Below are 20,385 nucleotides of genomic sequence, written 5' to 3'. Positions count from 1 at the left end.
TTTTCGTTTTATCCTTTTATTAAAAAATTTTCTCTTATTATAATAGGTAATAGAAGTATATGATAGAAATTTTTAATGGAATTGATAAGCACCAAGAATAGAATAAATTTTTAAGAAGTAGAATCAAATTGTGTATACTTATTCTTCAAAAAATTAGCAATATGTGGTAATATTTGTCCTGGATTTTGAATCCTTTTTAAAATTTTGTTTAATAAACTCTGTTTAAGAAAATGTTAATGAATGTGATGTGAATTAAATGTTCTTAAGTAGGTTTGTGAGTTTACAGTGCACATTAGTATATCAGTGTAAAGAAATCCATTTAGTTTTTAAAAAATCCTTTGACTATTAAGCTTCTAATAGTGTAGAACATATTTTCCACCACTTTCTCCTCCTTCCCTTTCAGGTTTTATGGAAATTAAACTGTAGGACATTTTAAAAGTAATAATTTAAAAAATTATCTTTATTGTTGAAAGTATTACAGATGTTCTCTTTCTTCCCTTCTGGACCCCCTCCATCCAGTTCTCCCCTCCCCCAGGCCTTCGTTGCACTATTGTCTGTGTCCATGGATTATGCATTTATGTGTTATGCATATATGCATATAAGTTCTTTGGTTAATCTCTTCTCTTGGCCTCTGTTTTTTTATTTAAATCTGTACAATTCTTTAAGCATACATTCATCATCCTACTAATTCCACTCCTACTTAAAGAGCTTAAAATGCATTTTTTAAATCTTTTTTAAAAATTGAATTTATTGAGGTGACATTGGTTAATAAAATTATATAGGTTTCAGGTGTACAATTCTAGTGTACATCATCTCTATGTATATTGTATTATGTGTTCACCACCCCAAGTCAAGTTCCCTTACATCACCATTTATCCCCTCTATACCCTCTCCCACTCGCCCCTCGGAATTTCCATGCTATTGTCTGTATCTGTGAGTAGTGTGTGTGTGTGTGTGTGTGTGTGTGTGTGTGTTGGTTTTTTTTGCTTAATCTCTTCACCTTTTTCACCCAGCCTGGCAACCCACCTTCTCTCTGACAGCTGTCAGTCTGTTCGCTAATGAGTCTGTTTCTATTTTGTTCGTTAGTTTATTTTTTAAATTAGATTCCACATGAGTGAAATCATATGGTACTTGCCTTTCTCTGACTGGTGTAAGACATTTTTAAATGGTCCTGAAGCCTGGCTGCTGTGGGTCAGTGGATTGAGCGGTTTCCTGTGCACCAAGAGGTCACCAGTTCAATTCCTGATCAGGGTATATGTCCAGGGTTTGGGCTTGATCAGGAGGGGACGTGTAGGAAGCAGCCAATCGATTGTTGTTTCTCTCCCACTTCCTTTATCTCTATCTAAAAATCAATAAAAAACATATTAAAAAAGTAAATACATGGCCCTGTAAAATGTATTTAATGAGCTGTTGTTGTTTTTTCTGAACATTGAAATTACCCATTTTTCTTTACTGTTAAAGAAAGATATTCTAAAGTCTACTAGTATACAAACTACGCAAAATGTTACAGTTTTTGATAAGTATTGCCCTCCTGAGTTTTTAGCAATATCTAATCCCATCTACTTCATTAGAGAGCTTTTTTATCTTCTTTATTATCAACACTGGCTGTTACATTCTTATATTTTGCATTTCTTTGATTACAAGTAAGATCATTTTTATTTTTTGTTGTTTGTTAATTCTCATCTGAGAATATTTTCCCATTGATTTTTAGAGAGAGTGGAAGGGAGGAGGAGAAACAGAGAGAGAAACATTGGTGTGAGAGAGACACATCAATTGGTTGCCTCTGCAACTGAGGTTTGTGCCCTTGACCGGAGTCGAACTTGGGACCCTTCAGCTTAGGGCAGTAAGATCATTTTTAAACTGTTCATATCTTTGGTAAATTGATGGTTAGTGTGCTTTGTCTACCCTATCCCTCTTTCCCTAATTAATGTTCACTGCCTCTTTCATACTGATTTGTAAGAGCTATTTTTATATATTAAGGTCATAAATATATAGAGGTAGGGCAAAAGTAGGTTTATAGTTGTGAGTACATGAAACGTGTTATTATTTACTGTTGTATTATTTTTCACTTGAACAACTATAAACCTGCTTTTGCCAACCCTATAGTTTCTTTAAAAATATATATTTAAATGTCTGTATTCTTGGTGTTCTGGAAATTGATCCATCCAAATATCAATTTGCTTTTATTTGAATTTCCTTATAGGATCACATTTCTTTGATTTTGGAATTTTGATTACATGTGCATTTTTTAAAAAGTGGAATTTGGTGGTGTTTTTACTTCTTATTTCTTCATGAAGAAACTCTGTGTCAAATTTACATCATGTCAAGCTCAAATGTGAATTTCACTCAGCAAGCTAAAGGACAGGCAGTATATAAGTTTGATATGACTTGGCTACCAAAAATTCCTAATGCATCCCAAATTTGTGCCTCAAATTTCACCCTGCTATTTCTCTTCATCCCACTACCTAGATTGTTAAGTTCATTTGGCTATGAGAAGCTTGTTAATAACCTAGGTGGCCCTGTCAAACTAGCAGAAATGGCTGGGTAATATGAAGGTATATGAGTGGTAAATTTAAAATTAATGTTATTTTATGTATGGCTTGTTTTTTAATTTATAGTCTGCCTGACGTGTGGGTGAATGAAAGTGAGCGACATCAATTAAAAACTAAAGTAGTTCATTTATCAAAGCTACCCAAAGATACTGCCTTGCTTTTGGACCCAAACATATACAGGTAATTTACTTGTTGATTTGATGTTTTACTTTCTGAATTATAATCTTGAAATCTCTCTAAATATTTGGTGTAAGGTTAGGATTTATTTTTTAAGTACTGAATTCATTACCAAGCATAATCTTGTTTTCTCGAGCAGTTACAAAGATTTATAAATTATAGAATTGAGAAAGATAATATAGCACTGTTTGTTTTTAAGAGGTAGTTCCCAGTGTTTACATTTCTAATAATTTTCTGCTTTGACCTTTGTTTTAGTGTCCTGTGCTTAGGGAGGTATCAGGTGGGGTAGAGGTGGGGAAAAGGGACCCAACTTTTCTGACAATGTGCTAAGTCACTTTGCTAGGTGCTTTACATATACTTCACTCACACAGCAGCCCTGTGAAATAGGTGTCACTGTCTCTGTTTTACAGATTAGAAAACTGAAGCGAGAGGTTAGATAGCTTGCCCAAAGTTACACAGATATTATATGACTGAACTCCATACTGCCTCTACCCAAATTTCAAAAGTGGTGAGCCCTAGCCGGTTTGGCTTAGTGGATAGAGTGTCAGCCTGTGGACTGAAAAGTCCCAGGTTCTATTCTGGTCAAGGGCATATGCCCGGGTTGCGGGCTCAATCCCCAGTGGGGGCGTGCAGGAGGCAGCCATTCAATGATTCTCTCTCATCTTTGATGTTTCTCTCTCTCTCTCTCCCTTCCTCTCTGAAATCAATAAAAATATATTTAAAAGTGATGAAAATGCTTTAAAGGCAGTCTTTCAAAAAATGTTTTTATTGATTTCAGAGAGGGAGAGGGAGAGAGATAGAAACATCAGTAATGAGAGAATCATTAATCGATTGCCGCCTGCACGCACAACACGCGATTGAGCCTGTAACCCAGGCATGTACACTGACTGGGAATTGAACTGTGATGTCCTGGCATAGGTTGATGCTCAACCACTGAGCCACACCGGCCTGGCTAAAGGCACTATCAATGAACAAAATTTCTATTTTTTTAAGATAAATTTTAATTTAGTATGTATTTTATAATAGGAATAGATTGGATAAGAATAAGAGGACATATAAAAATTCGGGATAATCCCAAATGTGAATTCTAGCTATCATAAGGAGACTGTGCCGGATTTTGAAGTAATTAACACTTTGAAAGTTTGGTTCATTCCACGACACAACTTTTTGTGGAATGTTAGTCAATGCAATAGGATTTCTATAATTTGAGACATCTTCTGAGAATGAAATTCTAACATAATGGGCCTTGCCATGTGGAAACACTGAGACTCAGTTTTTCCTACTCCAAAAATAAATTTTAAAATATCTTTTGGTGAAAGTGCTAAGTTCAATAAAATCTTGTTTCTGTGGACCGAGCTGGGTTATCAAGAAATTAACTGGTATAGAGAACAATGAAATATCTTAAGGAAGAAGATTGAGGTAAATCCACCATCGAAAATACAGAAAAGTCACTATTTAAGAAATAATTGAATATTGTTTATTTACTGTTACCTAATTTAAGGTTATTTCTGCTTACTCTTTGAAGGATGTAATTAAAATTAGCATTCTAAAAGAGTGATATTTTGGGAGAGCCACCCTGCTATTACAACTGGTTGTAAACATTTCCTAGGCAGAGAGTTGACAAAGGGGCATGAATCTTAATTATATGATTAAGACTAACTTCAGTGTTTCTGCCCGGCCTTGTACTCCCCCCTCTCTAAGGGTCTCCTTTCTCACAGAACCAACCCCCCCCCCCTTCTTGTGCTCTATAGGAAGCAATTTAGATATTATAGTGAAAGTGACTTAAAAAAATCATTCAAGCTCAGAACCAATGATGTTATAAGTGCATAGGAATTGCATGTTCTCAGTGTAATTCTACAATACTTACTGATTTCATTTTGGGGTAATGAAGATGTTCTTAACACATGTAGGTACTTCTGTGGAGGTATTTTTTTTTTTTAACTACCTCAATCTTAACATTTGAGTCTAAACTTTCATGCTTCTGCTATTCTGAAAGTTAGAATTTAGTTTACCCTAAAGTGGTACAGAGTAATAGAACTCCTTACATTTATTGTGGTGTAGCATTAAGAATGTTTTGGATTTTGGTAGGGAAAACTTGTGAGATTAAGTAAAAGGGGAAAAAGCAGTTATTCTAACTAGTTTTAGGAGAAATAATTTGTTTATGCACATTTCAAAATGAAAGTATGGCAAACCTTCTAAAAATATCTTAAAAAGACTAAAAAGAACCTATTTATTTGAGATTTTAAACATTAGTTTCCGTAGCATTAGTTGGTTAAAATGTATGTGTTAGACATGAAATGCTTTTTTAGAAATACACTAGCAGGCTACATAAAAAGGATTAATTAAAAGGCTATACTATGTAACTATGTATTCATTATGTGTGAATGCTTTGGAAATAAATTTTAATGATGATCAATGATCATCACATTGCCTATATTTTATAAATATTCTTAATGTCTCTTAAAATACTTAATGTGTTTTTGATAGAGTTGAATAAAAGAATATTCCTTTTTCTCTTTTTCTAGAACAATGCCGCAGAAGAGGTTGAAGAGGTAAAAAATAAATAAATACATAAAAAGCAAACAAGCGGGGACACCTGCAGTCTTAGTCACTGACAATGGGTTTAGTAAAAGTTGCACATTAGACTCAACCCCCTTCCTCTTTTTTAATCCAATATTTAGAATAATATTTATGCTTAGTGTAAACATTCTGTGAATGAAGTAGGCTCTTCTGTGGAATATATTAATATATTACTGTATGTCCACATTTTCATGGAATGGTACTGTGGGAGACTGAGCAAACACTCTTTTGGCAACTTAGTGGAATAGCTTCTTAAAGGCTTTGCATGCTTGCTGCTTTAAGCTGCTTTTTCCCCCCTTTAGTGATTGCAGTAGTTTATATTGGAAAGAAAAACAATTACAACATGTGCCCATACAAATACCAAAAGCACTGTAAGGATATTTATCTTGACAGTGTCTATCGATTTGAAGTCATATTAGGACATATTAGGCAATGAAAATTATCAATTATAAATAGATGTGATTGGTTGCCATTTGTGTTCTTTTGCAGAACTCTGATAAGAAAAGTGTTCAATTTGTATTTAAGCAAACAGTGAACGACATTTGCAATCAACTAAATATTCGTCTTTCGAATTAGGGCTGCAAATTTCTGTTAAAGAGTGTTGCCGTATGTCTGGTGGCTCCCTTTTCAGGACTAGGGTTTTCTAATGGAGTACAGTATGTTAATATTTACCTATATAACTAATCTGTTAACGGTTTTTGAAAAACCTTTATTTCAAATATTTTAATAATCCTCTATTTTCATTTAACCTACATAAGCCTCTAATTTTTTTTTTCTGAGGAAAGCATTTGGTTAATTAGTTTTTTCTTAACATAAGAAAAATTGTATTTTTTAAGTGTTGTCAAACTGAATGAATCCTTTATGCACCAAAGTTGGTTTTGAAAAAGAAAATAAAATCACTTTCTTGCTTGGTTAAGCAAGAAGCCATATGGATTTTTTTTTTAACTTACAGAAATGGAAATATGTGTAACTTGTTAGTATTGTATCAAACAAATGTTGCATAGAGATAATAGAACATTGCTTGTAAATAATTCAGCAGATTTGTAATATATTTTTATATTATGAAATGTACTGTAGATGTTTTTCTAGAGACATGAAAGTTAAATGTATATATTATGGGTAGAAATAATATTGAAGGATATTATAATTCACTAGTGCTGCCAGAGGAATTGTTAATAAAGCACCTTCTTTAACAATAAATGTCTTTGCAGACTTAAGGGACTATGTACTACTGTTAATATCTTTAAGAACAAAACACATTGAACATCCTTCCAGAAAGTCTTTGAGGGAGGACCTATACCCATAATAGAATTATGGCACTCATTTCTGACAGTGACTGTGAAATCAATCATTTCCTTACTGTTGGAAGGACATATTGTAAAGTATGTGGTTATATGCAATCAAACTGCAGAAAATACTCCTGATTGAGGAGTTTTCACTTTACTACAGTGATATAAAAACCAGCAGTTTTTACACTAAATTTTTAAAGAATAGACAAAAATATAGAACCAAGCCTTTGGTTCCAAAATGGGAAAGTTTCATGATACATAAATCATATCTCATTTACTTTAAAATATTTTAAAATAAAAGTTATGGGGACTTTATTCGTAAACAATGGGGTAAAGAGCTATATACATGAAATGAGTCATATAAAATGAAATGAAGTGCAAATAAAAGCACTGGTACTATAAGACATTCTGGAATGGTTGTTTAATAAGGGTATTATCCATATGATCTGTAGCAAATGTGATTTTATTTTTAAAAAGAAAAGAAAAGCAGTGTGTTTTCTTACCATTTTTGTTTCTTTTGCTTAAGCACTTCATTAATTGCTTTATTCTGTATCTGGAAGTAATCTGCAATCTTCTTTGCTCTTTTTAAATTTTGGTTTGTTAAAAAATTGCCAAATAGAAGTGTTTCAGATATATAGTTTGTACCTGTATTTTTTATTTTATTGCCTCATGTTCTTGTAAGTCATTCTTAATTGACCAATGATTGTAGACCTTGCTGAGTATTTTTTCTAATAAAACAAAAGCAAATCACATTTAGCTTCAAAATTGTAACAATTAAATTTTAAAACAACACCTGAAATATACATCTAATATTTTCTTTAGGGATCCAGTACATAAAAGTTTTTTCATTGTGTAGAAATATTTAGATGTCAAAACCAAATTTCATGGTTCTTGATTAGCCTCCGAGTACTCACTCATGGTACTTTGCTGCTTATCTGAGTTTGGTCTGATTCTATTAACACACCAAAAAATATGGAATTAAAATGAATGAAAGTATATTTAATTTGTATGTAAACATTATTACACACCATCAATTATGATTGGCAAGTAAATGTGAACTTTTTTTTTTTTTTAATCCTCACCTTAGGATATGCTTTTATTGATGTTTAGAGAGTGAGGACCGATGTGGGGGGCGGGGGAGTGAGTGAGAGAGAAACATCCATGAATCGAACCCACAACCTTTTTGGTTCATGAGATGACACCAACCAACTGAGCCACTTGGCTAGGGCCTACTTGTGAACATTTTAATTGTTTCTTGAATGACGTCTATCCATCTATATTGTTCCTCCTAACTTCCATATATGACATTTATAATATGGTACCTGAAATATAATTAGTCTCTTAATCAAAATCCATTGTTTAGCCCAGCGGTGCTCAAACTGCAGTCACAGGCATACCCGTTCATTGATGTGGTGTCTGCGCTTGCTTTCTTCCTATAGTTTCAGAGTGGAGCAATGAGACCGTTTGGCCCGCAAACCTGAAATATTTACTCTCTGACCTTTTAAGGAAAAACTTGCCAATCCCTGGTACAGATGATAAAATTTTTGGAAAAATAAACCTAGTCCACAAAGCCTACATTTTAATATAATAGTTTTAATTTTGGTAAAATGCACCAGTACATTGCATTTCAGTGAAAGCTGCTTCGTATACTTTAAAAATTGCCATTTTAGGTAACTGCAACAAATGCTGTTTTTGCTTTTTTGGTATTTTTTTTACACTTTCACATTGGGTTTCTTAATAGTTATTAATATTTCACCATTTGTTTTTGTGTGTTTTGTTTTACTAAGTAGGACTAAAGGAAATTTTATAAATCAGGTCTTGTTTAAACCACAAGACACATATTGCTCTATCTAAAAGAATCTTGGAAGTGGAAAATATTGTAAAATTGAAAGTTGTTTATTTTTTTAAAATAAACTTTTCATATCTAAATCTTCCCTAAAGTGGACACACATTGCTTCTGAGTTTCAGATGAAAGGAAATTAAGGTGGGGAGTAATGAACTCTAAATGCGTATTTTAAGATTTGGTTTATTCTCATTGAAAGCGATGATAGTCATGTCAGTAAAGTGCTGACTGTAAAATTATTTTTTCGTTTACACTTTAATGCTTTAAATATTCAAGTACTCTCAAAAGGATATAATTTGCAACGATTAAGTCATCTTTTATTGTTTGCTATTTGAAATTTTAATATAGTTAACAAAAGTTAGATACTTGAATAAAATATAAAAATGGGAAAATATGGTCAAAAGTCTTTAAAACAGTTCTCTAAAAGGCAAACAAATTCTTATATTGTGAAACTGATGTTTATCTGAATAACAAAGCCTAGGGTTTTGAAGACAAGTACATTTTGGGGGATTTCAATGAAAAATATTTTTTAAAATGTGCAGAAAATAATTTCTTAGGACAAATTTTTGTTGAAAATTTTCTTATGTATATGACTTTTTTGAATCCTTGCTTATAAATTATTTTTTTATTGACTTCAGAGAGGAAGGGAGACGGAGAGAGAGGTAGAAACATCCATGATGAAGAGAAGCTCTCAGATCACACCTGGGTGGCATGGTAATCTAACCGTGACCTGGTTCATAGGTCAGTGCTAAACCACTGAACCACACTGGTTGGGCAGAAAGAATCTTAATTAGGGCCAAGGAAATCTTAACCACATTTTGCTCATCTTTTTCCTTGTCTGATTCCAAACAATTTCCAGTTATTAATACAACTTTTATTGCCTAGTGATTGAAATTACTTGTAGTTTATGACAAACAACAAGGTAAATATGATACAAAACCATTTGAAGTATCTTATCCTCACTTACTCCTTCTCTAATGCTCTGCCTTTCTTTATGTAGATACTGTTGTGGATGAGAAAGGGGCCACATACGAAACCTGACAAGCTTAGATCCTACATACTCAGAAACCAGAAATAGTCACATAGGATATTCTGGACATAAAACTTGCTAACCAAAAATGAGTCATCCTAGGCCTTTAGCTTCCTTAACAAAGGTCATTCTTTACCTTAAGTGATCCTGTCTATTGTCCTTTTGCATCTAAAATAACATACCTTTGCAAAGTCAGAGTAAACCCCTTCTTCAGGAACACTTCCCCCACCAGAACAGGAGACCACAGAACCCCTCATTGTTATCTTGTTCCCCACGTACCATCTCTAAGTGCTGTAAATGTTGTTATCCTACACCAGTGGTCGGCAAACCACAGCTTGCGAGCCACACGCGGCTCTTTGGCCCCTTGAGTGTGGCTCTTCCACAAAATACCACGTGTGGGCGCGCACGTACAGTGCGAAGTTGACTTAAAACTTTAAAGTTTATTAAGTTAATTTTAGGGAACGTTGTGGAGTGAAAGAAGATGTAGTGTCGAGGATTGAGAAAGGTATGTTGAGATGGTTCGGACATATAGAGAGGATAAACGAAAGGAGATAGACGAAACAAGTATACAAGACGAGTGTGGATGGGAGAGTTGGAAGGGGTTGACCTCAGCGAACGTACCTCAATCAGATTGAGGATGTTTTTAGCAAAGGCCAGCTTAGGAGTACCCTAATTAAGTTAATAACAATGTACCTACCTATATAGTTTAAGTTTAAAAAATGTGGCTCTCAAAAGAAATTTCAATCGTTGTACTGTTGATATTTGGCTCTGTTGACTAATGAGTTTGCCAACCACTGTCCTACACCCACCAATCTAAAAAAAGTGTCTCTGTTTTACTTTATATCCAATTCCAGAGATTTCGCTGTTTTCTTTTCTTCTGCCTCCCTAATCTACCAGCAATAGATTTCATGTAACCCCTTTACGTCTTCTCTTTTGCTTCTAATGTATAAAGTTGTAAAACTGCTATTCTATGGAGCATTTTCTCAATCCGTTGAAATTTTGCTTTCTAGCAATTGTCATCTTGACTGAAATTAAATCAAAACTTCTCTACAGGTTTGGACATTTCTTATGTCGACACTGACCTATATATCATTTCCTTCTCTCTGAAATTATATTTCTTGCAAGGCAGACCTGGCAACAAATTCTCCCAATTTTTGTCTGAAAAAGTCTTTATTTCTCCTTCACTTTTGAAGGATGGTTTCACAGAATAAAGAATTAATAGGTTGGTGTTTTTGTTTTTCAATGCATATTTCACTTTTTTCCATTGCATGGTTTATGAGGAAATGCCTGATGCTATTCTATCTTTGTTCCTCTATATATATATATATGGTATTTTTGCCCCCTTGCTGCTTTCAAGATTTTTTTTTTCTTTTATTTTCTGCAATTTGAATATGATAGGCCTAGTTGTAGATTTTTTGGGGGGGCATTTATCCTTATTCTGTGTTTAGCTGTCTGACGTTAATTTGGGGGAAATTCTGTCATTATTGCTTCCAATATTTCCTCTGTTCCTTTTTCTCTTCTGGTATTCCCCTCACACATATGCTAAGCCTTTGTAGTTGTCCCAAAGTTTGTGTCTATTCTGTTCCCCTTTTCCTTAGTCTTTAAAAAAATATTTTGCTTTTCAGTTTTGGAAAATTTTTTTGATATATTCCCAAGCTCACAGATGCTTTCCTTAACTGTGTCCAGTCTAATGAACCCATTAAAGTCATTTTTTCATTATTTCTATTACCGTGTTTTTATATTTCTAGGATTTCTTCTTGAGTCTTTTAATTTCTGTCTTTCCGCTTACATTAGCCATTGGTTCCTGAAAGTTGTCTACTTTTCCATTAGTATATTGATACGTATTATCTTAGCATATTGACGTAATTATTTTAAATTCCTGGCCTGATAATTCCAACGTGCCTGCTGTATCTGAGTCAGCTTGCTTTTTGTCTTTGAAATGTTTTTTTACATTTTGGCATCCATGTAGTAATTGTTTGTTGAAAGCCGGACATGATGTGCCTGCTAAAGAACCACTGTCAATAGGCTTTAGTGATGTGGGGAGGTGTGTGCGGGGGAGAAAGAGAGAGTAAGCCTGTGCCCCTGGGCTATGACCTTCACAAGGGCCTCTCAGGTTTTTGTGGTGGTGGCTGTTTTTAACCAAAGGGGAGGTTTATTAAGGTGAAAGTAACAAAACACTAGGCTAGAGGAGTCCCAAAAAGGGTTGCCAGGCCTCTCAGTGTTTCCTTCCTTAGGTGGAGCAGGATGGCTGGAGGTGGCTGGAGTTGGGTATTTGCCCTGCTCCCACCTGGAAGACTTCTCCCAGGTCAGTTAGGCCCCAACAAAACTTCAGTAGGGTTAGGTTCTGGTGAAATAGTTTCCCTAGAGGGCAGGCCTCCTTAAGAACTGCAGAATGTCCCACTGGTGTGGCTCAGAGGTTGAGCAATGACCCATGAACCAGGAGGTCATGGTTCGATTGCTGGTCAGGGCACATGCCAGGGATGTGGGCTTGATCCCCAGAAAGAGGTGGGCAGGAAGCAGTCAATCAATGAGTCTCATCATTGATGTTTCTATCCTCTCCCTTTTCTCTCTGGAATCAATTAAAAAACAAACTAAAACTGCTGAATGCTTTGGGTCTCTTTGAAAATGGCTACTTTCCCGTCCTCCGGCAAAAAGCAAGAGGGGACTTTCCCTGTCTTTGCTGTGAGAATCCGGTAGGACTCCTGGGGGCAAAACACAAAGTGTGTGTGGGGCTGGGGATGTGTGTATGACTGGGTCCCTTGGAGTTTTTAACTCCACCTTATCTACACTTAGCTTTCAGCAATTCGCCAACTACAGTTTAGGTTTTCCTACCCCATTACTGGTTCCCATGGAGGTTCTGCTCTGGTAGGTTGTGATTCTCTGGCTCCTCCTGTCTGGATCTCTGGTTTGGGGGCAGTGCTTTGCCTTGTGACCTCCATTCTCTGATGGATCTAAGAAGAATTGTTGATAGACAATTAAACTTCTATCTGTTAGGACAGACGACTTCCGAGCTCCTTACATTCCAGATTAGAAACTAGACTTTCAAACCAATTCGAATAGTAATCTGCTATCGATTCATCCATTGCTCTTGCTCCATTACTGTAAACGAGAGTTAAGCCTATACAAGGCTCAGGGATGTGTTTTCAGGCTGCATTGTAATTTATTTTTATTTTTTGTTAATTCTCGAGAATATTTTTTCCATTAAAAAAATATTTTTAGAGTGGAAGGGAGGAGGAGGAAAGAGAAACATGGATGTGAGAGAGACATCAATTGGTTGCCTCCCGCACGTGCCCCGACCAAGGCTGGGGATCAAGCTTGCAACCGCTGGACGTACCTCTGGGATTGAAACAGGCCCTTCAGTTCGTGGGCGAATGCTCTAACCACTAAGCAAACCGGCTAGGGCCTGCAGTGTAATTTATATCATCTTACATACCATAAAGCATTTTCAGGCAAAATTAAAGTACTATATTTCTGTTTATATGATTTTTTAGTTTTGTTTTTCCTCAACTTCACTCTATTCAAAGCAGAGGAACTCAAAGAAAACAGAATCAAAGGAGCAATAAAGGAGGGATCAAGAGAATCTATCAATACTTACTCAATTCTATATTACGTTCAGTGTTTTCAGGGGACACAGGAATGGATAGAGCAAAAGGCCCTGTTCTCATGGAACTTATATTCTAGAGAGGAGGGGAGGGGTAAGACAATAAACTAATAGTTGAAGTCAGTGAAAAGGGCTATGAAGACAGCAGTGGAACTAGAGGAAGAAGGTAGGGTGCTGTTTCAGTCAGCACAGTTGGAAGTTCTCTGAGGTGGTAATGGTTGAGCAGAGAGAGACCTGGCAGGTGGGTGTGCGTGAGGAGCGTGTTTGAGGCAGATGTGGTAAGTACGAGGGTCTGAGGAGGGTAGGCTTGGCCTGCTGCATGAATAGAAAGCCACCATGTGGCTGGAACACGGGAGGGGGGAGGCGGAGGGTATTAGAGGCACATCATGAAGGGTGGACTGGCACACTTTGTTCTGTAAAAATAGTAAATTAGTTGAAATATTTTTAGTTTTCAATTACAGTTCACCTTCAACATTGCTTTGTTTTGGTCTAGCAGCACAGTGGCTGACAATCATACGTTTTCAGAAAGTGTTTTCCTCGATATTCCCAGTACCCACCTGGCACCATACATAGCTTTCACAATATTATTGACTGTACTAGTGGCCCGGCGCATGAAATTCGTGTGTGTGGGGGGGTGTCCCTCAGCCTGGCCTGCAACCTCTCCAATCTGGGACCCCTTGGAGGATGTCCGACTGCCGGTTTAGGATCCCACAGGGATCGGGCCTAAACCGGCAGTCGGACATCCCTCTCGCAATCCGGGACTGCTGGCTCCTAACTGCTCACCCTCCTGCCTGCCTGATCACCCCTAACCACTCTGCCTGCCAGCCTGATTGCTCCCAACTGCACCCCGCTTCTGGCCTGATCACCCTTAACTGCCCCCCCCCTGCCGGCCTGCGCTCCCCCCCTCCCCCATTGGCCTGATCACCCCCAACTGCCCTCCCCCCCTGGCCTGATCACCCCTAACTGCCTCTACCTCAGCCCTGCCACCATGGCTTTGTCCGGAAGGACGTCTGGAAGGTCTCCCGGTCTAATTAGCATATTACCCTTTTATTAGTATAGATGCCCTATGCTGTACTTACAGCCTGTGACAATTTGGAAATACCAATTTGTAGTTACCTCTTTCACCCAGTCCCCCAATTCCTTCCCCTCTGGCTATTACCAGTCTGCTCTGTGTCTGAGTGTTTCAATGTTTTTTAAATTAAAAACTATTTTTATTGATTTCTGAGAGGAAGGGAGAGGGAGAGAGAGAGAGAAACACCAATGATGAGAGAGAATCATTGATCGGCTGCCTCCTGCACACCCCACACTGGGGATGGAGCCCGCAACCCAGGCATATGCCCTGACTGGGAATGGAACTGTGACCTCCTGGTTCATAGGTGGTTGCTCAATCACTGAGCCACACTGGCTGGGCTGAAGAAGTATTGAATGAAAGGTGATGCTGTTATCAGGCTTTTAATGTTAGATTTTTGTCTCTGGAATTCTTTTAAAATTTACAAATATCCCAAAACCATTATGAGTGTTAGTGATCAAGAATGGAGATGATTTACCTATGGAAACAGAAGTGAAGTAGGCTAAAGTTTCTGACATTTTATTTGCCTACTTCTTTAAACAACAATAATTTTTATATACAGCCATCATCTGTGCAAACTGCTTTGGGTTTATGGTCAAATTTTCACTCTGTCTCCTGAGAAATAGTTGAATCAATATTTGCCAGGTGCCATACAGCTGGCTGGGAAATGTTCCTTTGGCCGTGATTAGAAGGAGGAATTTGGGGATAGTTTTTGTTTTCTCTCAGGTATGGCCAGATAGAAGTAAGGAGAAAAACTTAGGACAGCATTTAGAAAATTGATGAAGAAACCTCTAAGTTGTTCCCAGTCTTAACTGCACAGAGTATTGAATAGAAGATTATTTCAGTCCTAAACCAATTACTGTTTCAGTGACAAGACCCAGCCAGACTGGTCAATCCTACAGGAGTCTATATAGAATGTCTGAAGGAAGCTTTCCTTTTTGGTCTATAGGATTGCCTAATATATAAAGAGGAACTATTTGTAAAATCTGAATTTAATTTGGATAGCACCCCCACCCCATTTTTTTCGAAGATGTACAAATTCCAGAAGAAACTGTAGCACTCTAATAGTTAAATTGTTATTTAATAGCTGGATAACATACAAGGAAAAATGGCGACTTCATTTTTAGCATCAGCATTTTGTATTGCTCGTTACTTGAACCCTTTGGTAAAAGAAAAATAGTACTATGAGTAATTCTTGGTCAATGCAGTACATTTTCTAAAAATATCAAATAATTTCCTTGAAAGTGTTCCAAATATGTAAGTGACATAAATTCAATATAGAGATTTAGAAAATTCATACAAAAATACTTAAACTAAAATCCAATCATATTTTTAAAATCAGTATTAATATATTAGGTGTCAGTGTATGAGGATATTTTCTCCTATCTACACAGAAGAGATTTTTTCCAGATTGGTTAATAATGTATCACGTATATGCTGAGCATTTCTACTCACTGGACTCCTAGTACAATGTAACATCCCATTGTATGTGTGTGCCATACATACTTTTGTTAGCTGGTCTCTTATCGTTGAGTATTTTAGTTTCAACTGTCTCACCAGTGTAAATAATGCTCGAACTGAAAACTTGGAGCGTGCTTTGTTATTTGTATGCTACAAATGGTATGTGGCCTTGTGCCCTTCCATTCCTGAATACTATCATGAAAATAAAAAAAGTATAAAGGACAGCTTATTGTTTTAATTTATATTTATGACAATAAAGCCTGGGTATATTCTTATGCTTATAGTTAGTTATGTTTCTTATTATTCAACTATGTAAAACTATATATATAAAACCCTAAGCAACCGTTTGACCGGTTGCTATGATGCGCACTGATCACCAGGGGGCAGACGTTCAATGCAGGAGCTGGCCCCTGGTGGTCAGTGCACTCTCACAGTGGGAGCGCTGCTTAGCTGACTAATGGGCGCCAGATGTGGGCTCATGCCTGGCGAGCACAGCTTCGGTGGTGTGAGCCTCTCCCACCTCCGCATCAGTGCTACTGAGCAGTGGCAGAGACAGGTGCTGTGGGGATGAGTGGGAGTGGCGCGGTGCTCGACTGCCACTTCATGCACTACTACATCCCTCAGGGGATGTCGGACTGCTGGTTTCGGCCCGGTCCCCAGGGATCGAGCTAAAACTGGCAATCCGACATCCCCCAAGGGGTCCTGGATTGCGAGAGGGTGCAGGCCAGCCTGAGGGACCCCACTGGTGCACAAATCTGTATACCGGGCCTCTAGTGTAAAAATATTAATCCTTTTACATGTTGCAAACAATGTCCAACTTTTGTTATTTTTATACAGATTTTTAAATCAACTCTTGCAATCTTTTTCATTATGAATCTTTTCTTGGTTAATATGGAGAAAGTCCTTTCTTATTCAATGTCCAAGTAAGTTAATTTCTTCAGGTTATTATGTGGTTTTATTTGTAAAAAACAAAACAAAACAATTATGTAAAATTTCAAGCATATTTAAGAATACAGAGAGGAGCTTAGTGAACCTGCTTTAACAAGTGGCCAATACATGGCCAATCTTTTTCCATCTATATCTGCCCCCTTGGGATATTTTGAAGTAAATTTCTGACATCTGAGGATCATTTAATCTGTTGATACTTGTGATTGTATCTCTAAAAGATAAGGATTTCACTTTTAAAACATAACCACAGTACCATATCACATGTAAAAAATTTAACAGTAATCCCTAGTATCAATTATTCAATATAATTTTTCTAATTGACTTTAAATTGTTTGTTTTTTATCTTTTATAGATTAGGTTTTATTGAGAAAGTAATGCATGCACTTCATACAAAAAGTTTCAGAGTACAAAAGTGTATACCAATGAAAGCCAGTCTACTTCTGCACATACAAACATAAGTATATACATATTTTTATCAAAAAAGGCTGAACAACATATCCTCCATTGTGAATCTTTTTCTTTTTTTTTTTAAGGTATGAAAATTTATTTATTTTTATTGTTTTAATCTTTATAGTTGAGATTATTACAGATGTCCCTCTTTTTTCCCCCCATTGCTCCCCTCCACCCGGTTCCCACCGCGCCCCAGGCCTTCACCACCCTATTGTCTGTGTCCATAGGTAATGCACATATACATATAAGATCTTTGTTTAACCTCTTCCCACTCCTCCAACCCCCCTTCCCTCTGAGTATCATCAGTCTGTTCCATTTCCATGCCTCTGATTCTATTTTATTCACCAGTTTATTCTGTTCATTAGATTTCTTATTCATTTATTTTGATTTTTAACTTGTTGATAGATGCATGTTTGTTGTTCATAATTTGTATCTTTACCTTTTTCTTCTTCCTCTTCTTAAAGAATACCTTTCAGCATTTCATATAATGCTGGTTTGGTGGTGATGAACTCCTTTAGCTTTTCCTTATCTGTGAAGCTCTTTATCTGACCTTCAATTCTGAATGATAGCTTTGCTGGATAAAGTATTCTTGGTTGTAGGTTCTTGGTATTCATCACTTTGAATATTTCTTGCCATTCCCTTCTGGCCTGCCAAGTTTCTGTTGAGAAATCAGCTGACAGTCGTATGGGTATTCCCTTGTAGGTAACTGAGTTTCTTTCTCTTGCTGCTTTTAAGATTCTCTCTTTGTCTTTTGCTCTTGGCATTTTAATTATGATGTGTCTTGGTGTGGTCCTCTGTGGATTCCTTTTGTTTGGGGTTCTTGGCGCTTCCTGGACTTGTAAGTCTATTTCTTTCACCAGGTAGGGGAAGTTTTCTGTCATTATTTCTTCAAATAGGTTCAATATCTTGCTCTCTTCTTCTTGCACCCCCATAATGCAAATGTTGGTACGCTTGAAGTTGTCCCAGAGGCTCCTTACAACATCCTTACATTTTTTGGATTCTTTTTTCATTTTTCTCTTCTACTTGGGTGTTTTTTGCTTCCTCATATTTCAAATTGTTGATTTGACTCTCAGAATTCTCTACTCTACTATTTTTTTTTATTATTTAAAGTATTACAAATAGTAGTACATATATCTCCTTTTTCCCCCCCATTGACCTTCCCCAGCCTTCCCTACCCCCTGGAAAATGCCCTCATCCCACCCGCCCAGTGTCTTGTGTCCATTGGTTGTGCTTATATGCATGCATACAAGTCCTTTGGTTGATCTTTTTCCACCCCCTCCCCAACACTCCCCAGCCTTCCTACTGTAATTTGACAGTCTGTTTGATGCTTTACTGCCTCTGTCTTATCTTTTTGTTCATCAGGTTATAATGTTCTTTATTTCCCATAAATGAGTGAGATCATGTGGTATTTTTCTTTCATTGCCTGGCTTATTTCACTTACCATAATGCTCCCCAGTTCTCTACTCTACTATTGAATCCCTGTATATTATTCTTTATTTCAGTCAGTGTATGCTTAATTTCTGATGGTCCATTTCCATTTTTTTTTTAAAGGTTTCTTGAAGATTCTTGAGTAACCTTATAACCGTGGTTTTGAACTCTATATCCAGTAGTTTACTTTCTTCTATTTCTTCATTTGTGACATGTTTCTTTGTCTCCACATTTTGGCTGCTTCCCTGTGTTTGTTTCTATGTATTGAGTAGAGCTGCTATGTCTCCTTGAGTTGATAGAGTGGTCTTGTGTAGTAGGTGTTCTATAGGGCCCAGTGGTTCAGCCTCCCCAGTCACCTGAGCTGGGAGCTCTAGGTGCACCCCTTTGTGGGCTGTGAGTACAATCTTGTTGTAGTTGAGACTTAATTGCTGTTGGTGTCACTGGGAGTACTTGACCTCCAGGCCAATTGGCTGTGAGGATCAGCTGCGACTACAGTGGGAGAGCTGCTGTGCAGGAGATACCCCTGTGGAGCAGTACTTGCTTCAGTGGGGCTTTGGTGCTCACTGAGTCTGCCCCTTGAGTGTGTCACTTATGGATGTATAGAGATGTAATCTGGTATGATCTGACACTGACCACTGGGCATACTGGCTCCTGGGTCTCCAGGGAGTTGCAGAGTCAGCCACTGCCTGGGTCCACCCAGCAGGAGCTACAGAGAGATCTGCAGATTCCTCCTCTTTGTATCAGGTTTGGAAAGTGCCCAGATGAGGCCCTGCTATGAAGCAGGGAGTTGCAGAGTCAGCCACTGCCTGGGTCCACCCAGCAGGAGCTACAGAGAGATCTGCAGATTCCTCCTCTTTGTATCAGGTTTGGAAAGTGCCCAGATGAGGCCCTGCTATGAAGCAAGGCAGGCTGGTGCTGGTGCCGGGTCTTGGGCCTTATAGTGATAGGTTTGGGGCTCCCTGACCCAGCTGCAGTTTGTTTAAGAGAATTTAGCTTAAGCAAGGACAGGCCATTCATATGCAAAAGCCGCTACACACAGCTTGGGTGGGTTGTAAATTGGATGAGGTGGGATCTTAGGGAATCACGAGGGCAGAGCAAACAGAAATGGCTGCCAGTCAGCCCTGCAACCCTGAGGTCCCAGCATAGGAGCAATGATCCCTACGAGCACTTCTGTCTGGGAGAAAGCCGCCCCTGAGTTCCTGCCCCGATGCCAGACAATCCAGTTCCTCCTTGTGTGTGTCTGTGCTCCCCGAAGCCTCGCCTGGCACTGGAGCTCAGAGGAAGTGGGACCTTGTAAGTTCATTTCATGATGCCAGCCTTTTAAGAGGAATAGCTGGGTCTCCAGCAGCCTCTGTCACTGAGCTCCAACCCCCACTGTTTTTTACGGCCCGTAGTTCTTACTGCCCATAGGGACTTCTTTTCCTGGCTCTGGGACCCTCGCCTGGGGGTCTGGTGTGGGGCTGGGACCCCTTGCTCTTGTTTAGAATATAGGTGTGACCCAGCTCTTCTTAGGCTGAAATTTGATTCTTAGCTCATTTCATGTGGTAAGTTCACTGATGAGGTGATTGGAGCTCAACTCCCTAATAAATTGAGCAAATAGAATAATACTGTTGAGATTCCATTATTGCTGTGGTGAGAAAAAACCAATTCCATCTAACTGATGTTTAATTTTTGTTTGGATAGAATATATTTATTTATTTATCGGATGACATCTACACTAATAAAAGAGAAACATGCAAATTGGTGTCACTCTGCTACCCTTCCCATTGGCTAATCAGGGCGATATGCAAATTAACTGCCAGCCAAGATGGCGGCCGGCAGCCAGGAAGCTTGAAGCGAACATGAGACTTGCTTGCTTCAGTGATGGAGTAAGCTAACGTTCCCCGCTTGCCGCTGCCGCTGCCGGCTTCTGAGCTTGCAGTTTGAAACATTGTTACAAATATAGAAGCTAAACAAA

At 37.8% G+C, this 20,385-nt stretch overlaps 1 protein-coding gene across 2 annotated transcripts in view; it reads left to right on the top strand.

Moving 5' to 3' along the window:
• Positions 1 to 20,385, top strand: part of AEBP2 (AE binding protein 2) — a 63,416-nt gene that overhangs the window by 28,782 nt on the left and 14,249 nt on the right. The window contains exons 6-8 of one of the 2 annotated variants that reach the window (XM_005866751.2): positions 2,619 to 2,732; positions 5,255 to 5,281; positions 5,799 to 7,354. In XM_005866751.2, the coding sequence (XP_005866813.1) occupies positions 2,619 to 2,732; positions 5,255 to 5,281; positions 5,799 to 5,844 (187 nt within the window). In that variant the 3' untranslated portion in view covers positions 5,845 to 7,354. Of the gene's footprint in view, positions 1 to 2,618; positions 2,733 to 5,254; positions 5,282 to 5,798; positions 7,355 to 20,385 lie in introns of those variants that run through there. The other variant, XM_014540152.1, reaches the window with a different exon arrangement.

Source organism: Myotis brandtii, unplaced genomic scaffold (genome assembly GCF_000412655.1).
Source record: "Myotis brandtii unplaced genomic scaffold, ASM41265v1 scaffold237, whole genome shotgun sequence".
NCBI lineage: Eukaryota > Metazoa > Chordata > Mammalia > Chiroptera > Vespertilionidae > Myotis > Myotis brandtii.
The sequence above is the reverse complement of the archived record's forward strand: the minus strand, read 5'-3'. Positions and strand labels throughout refer to the sequence as shown.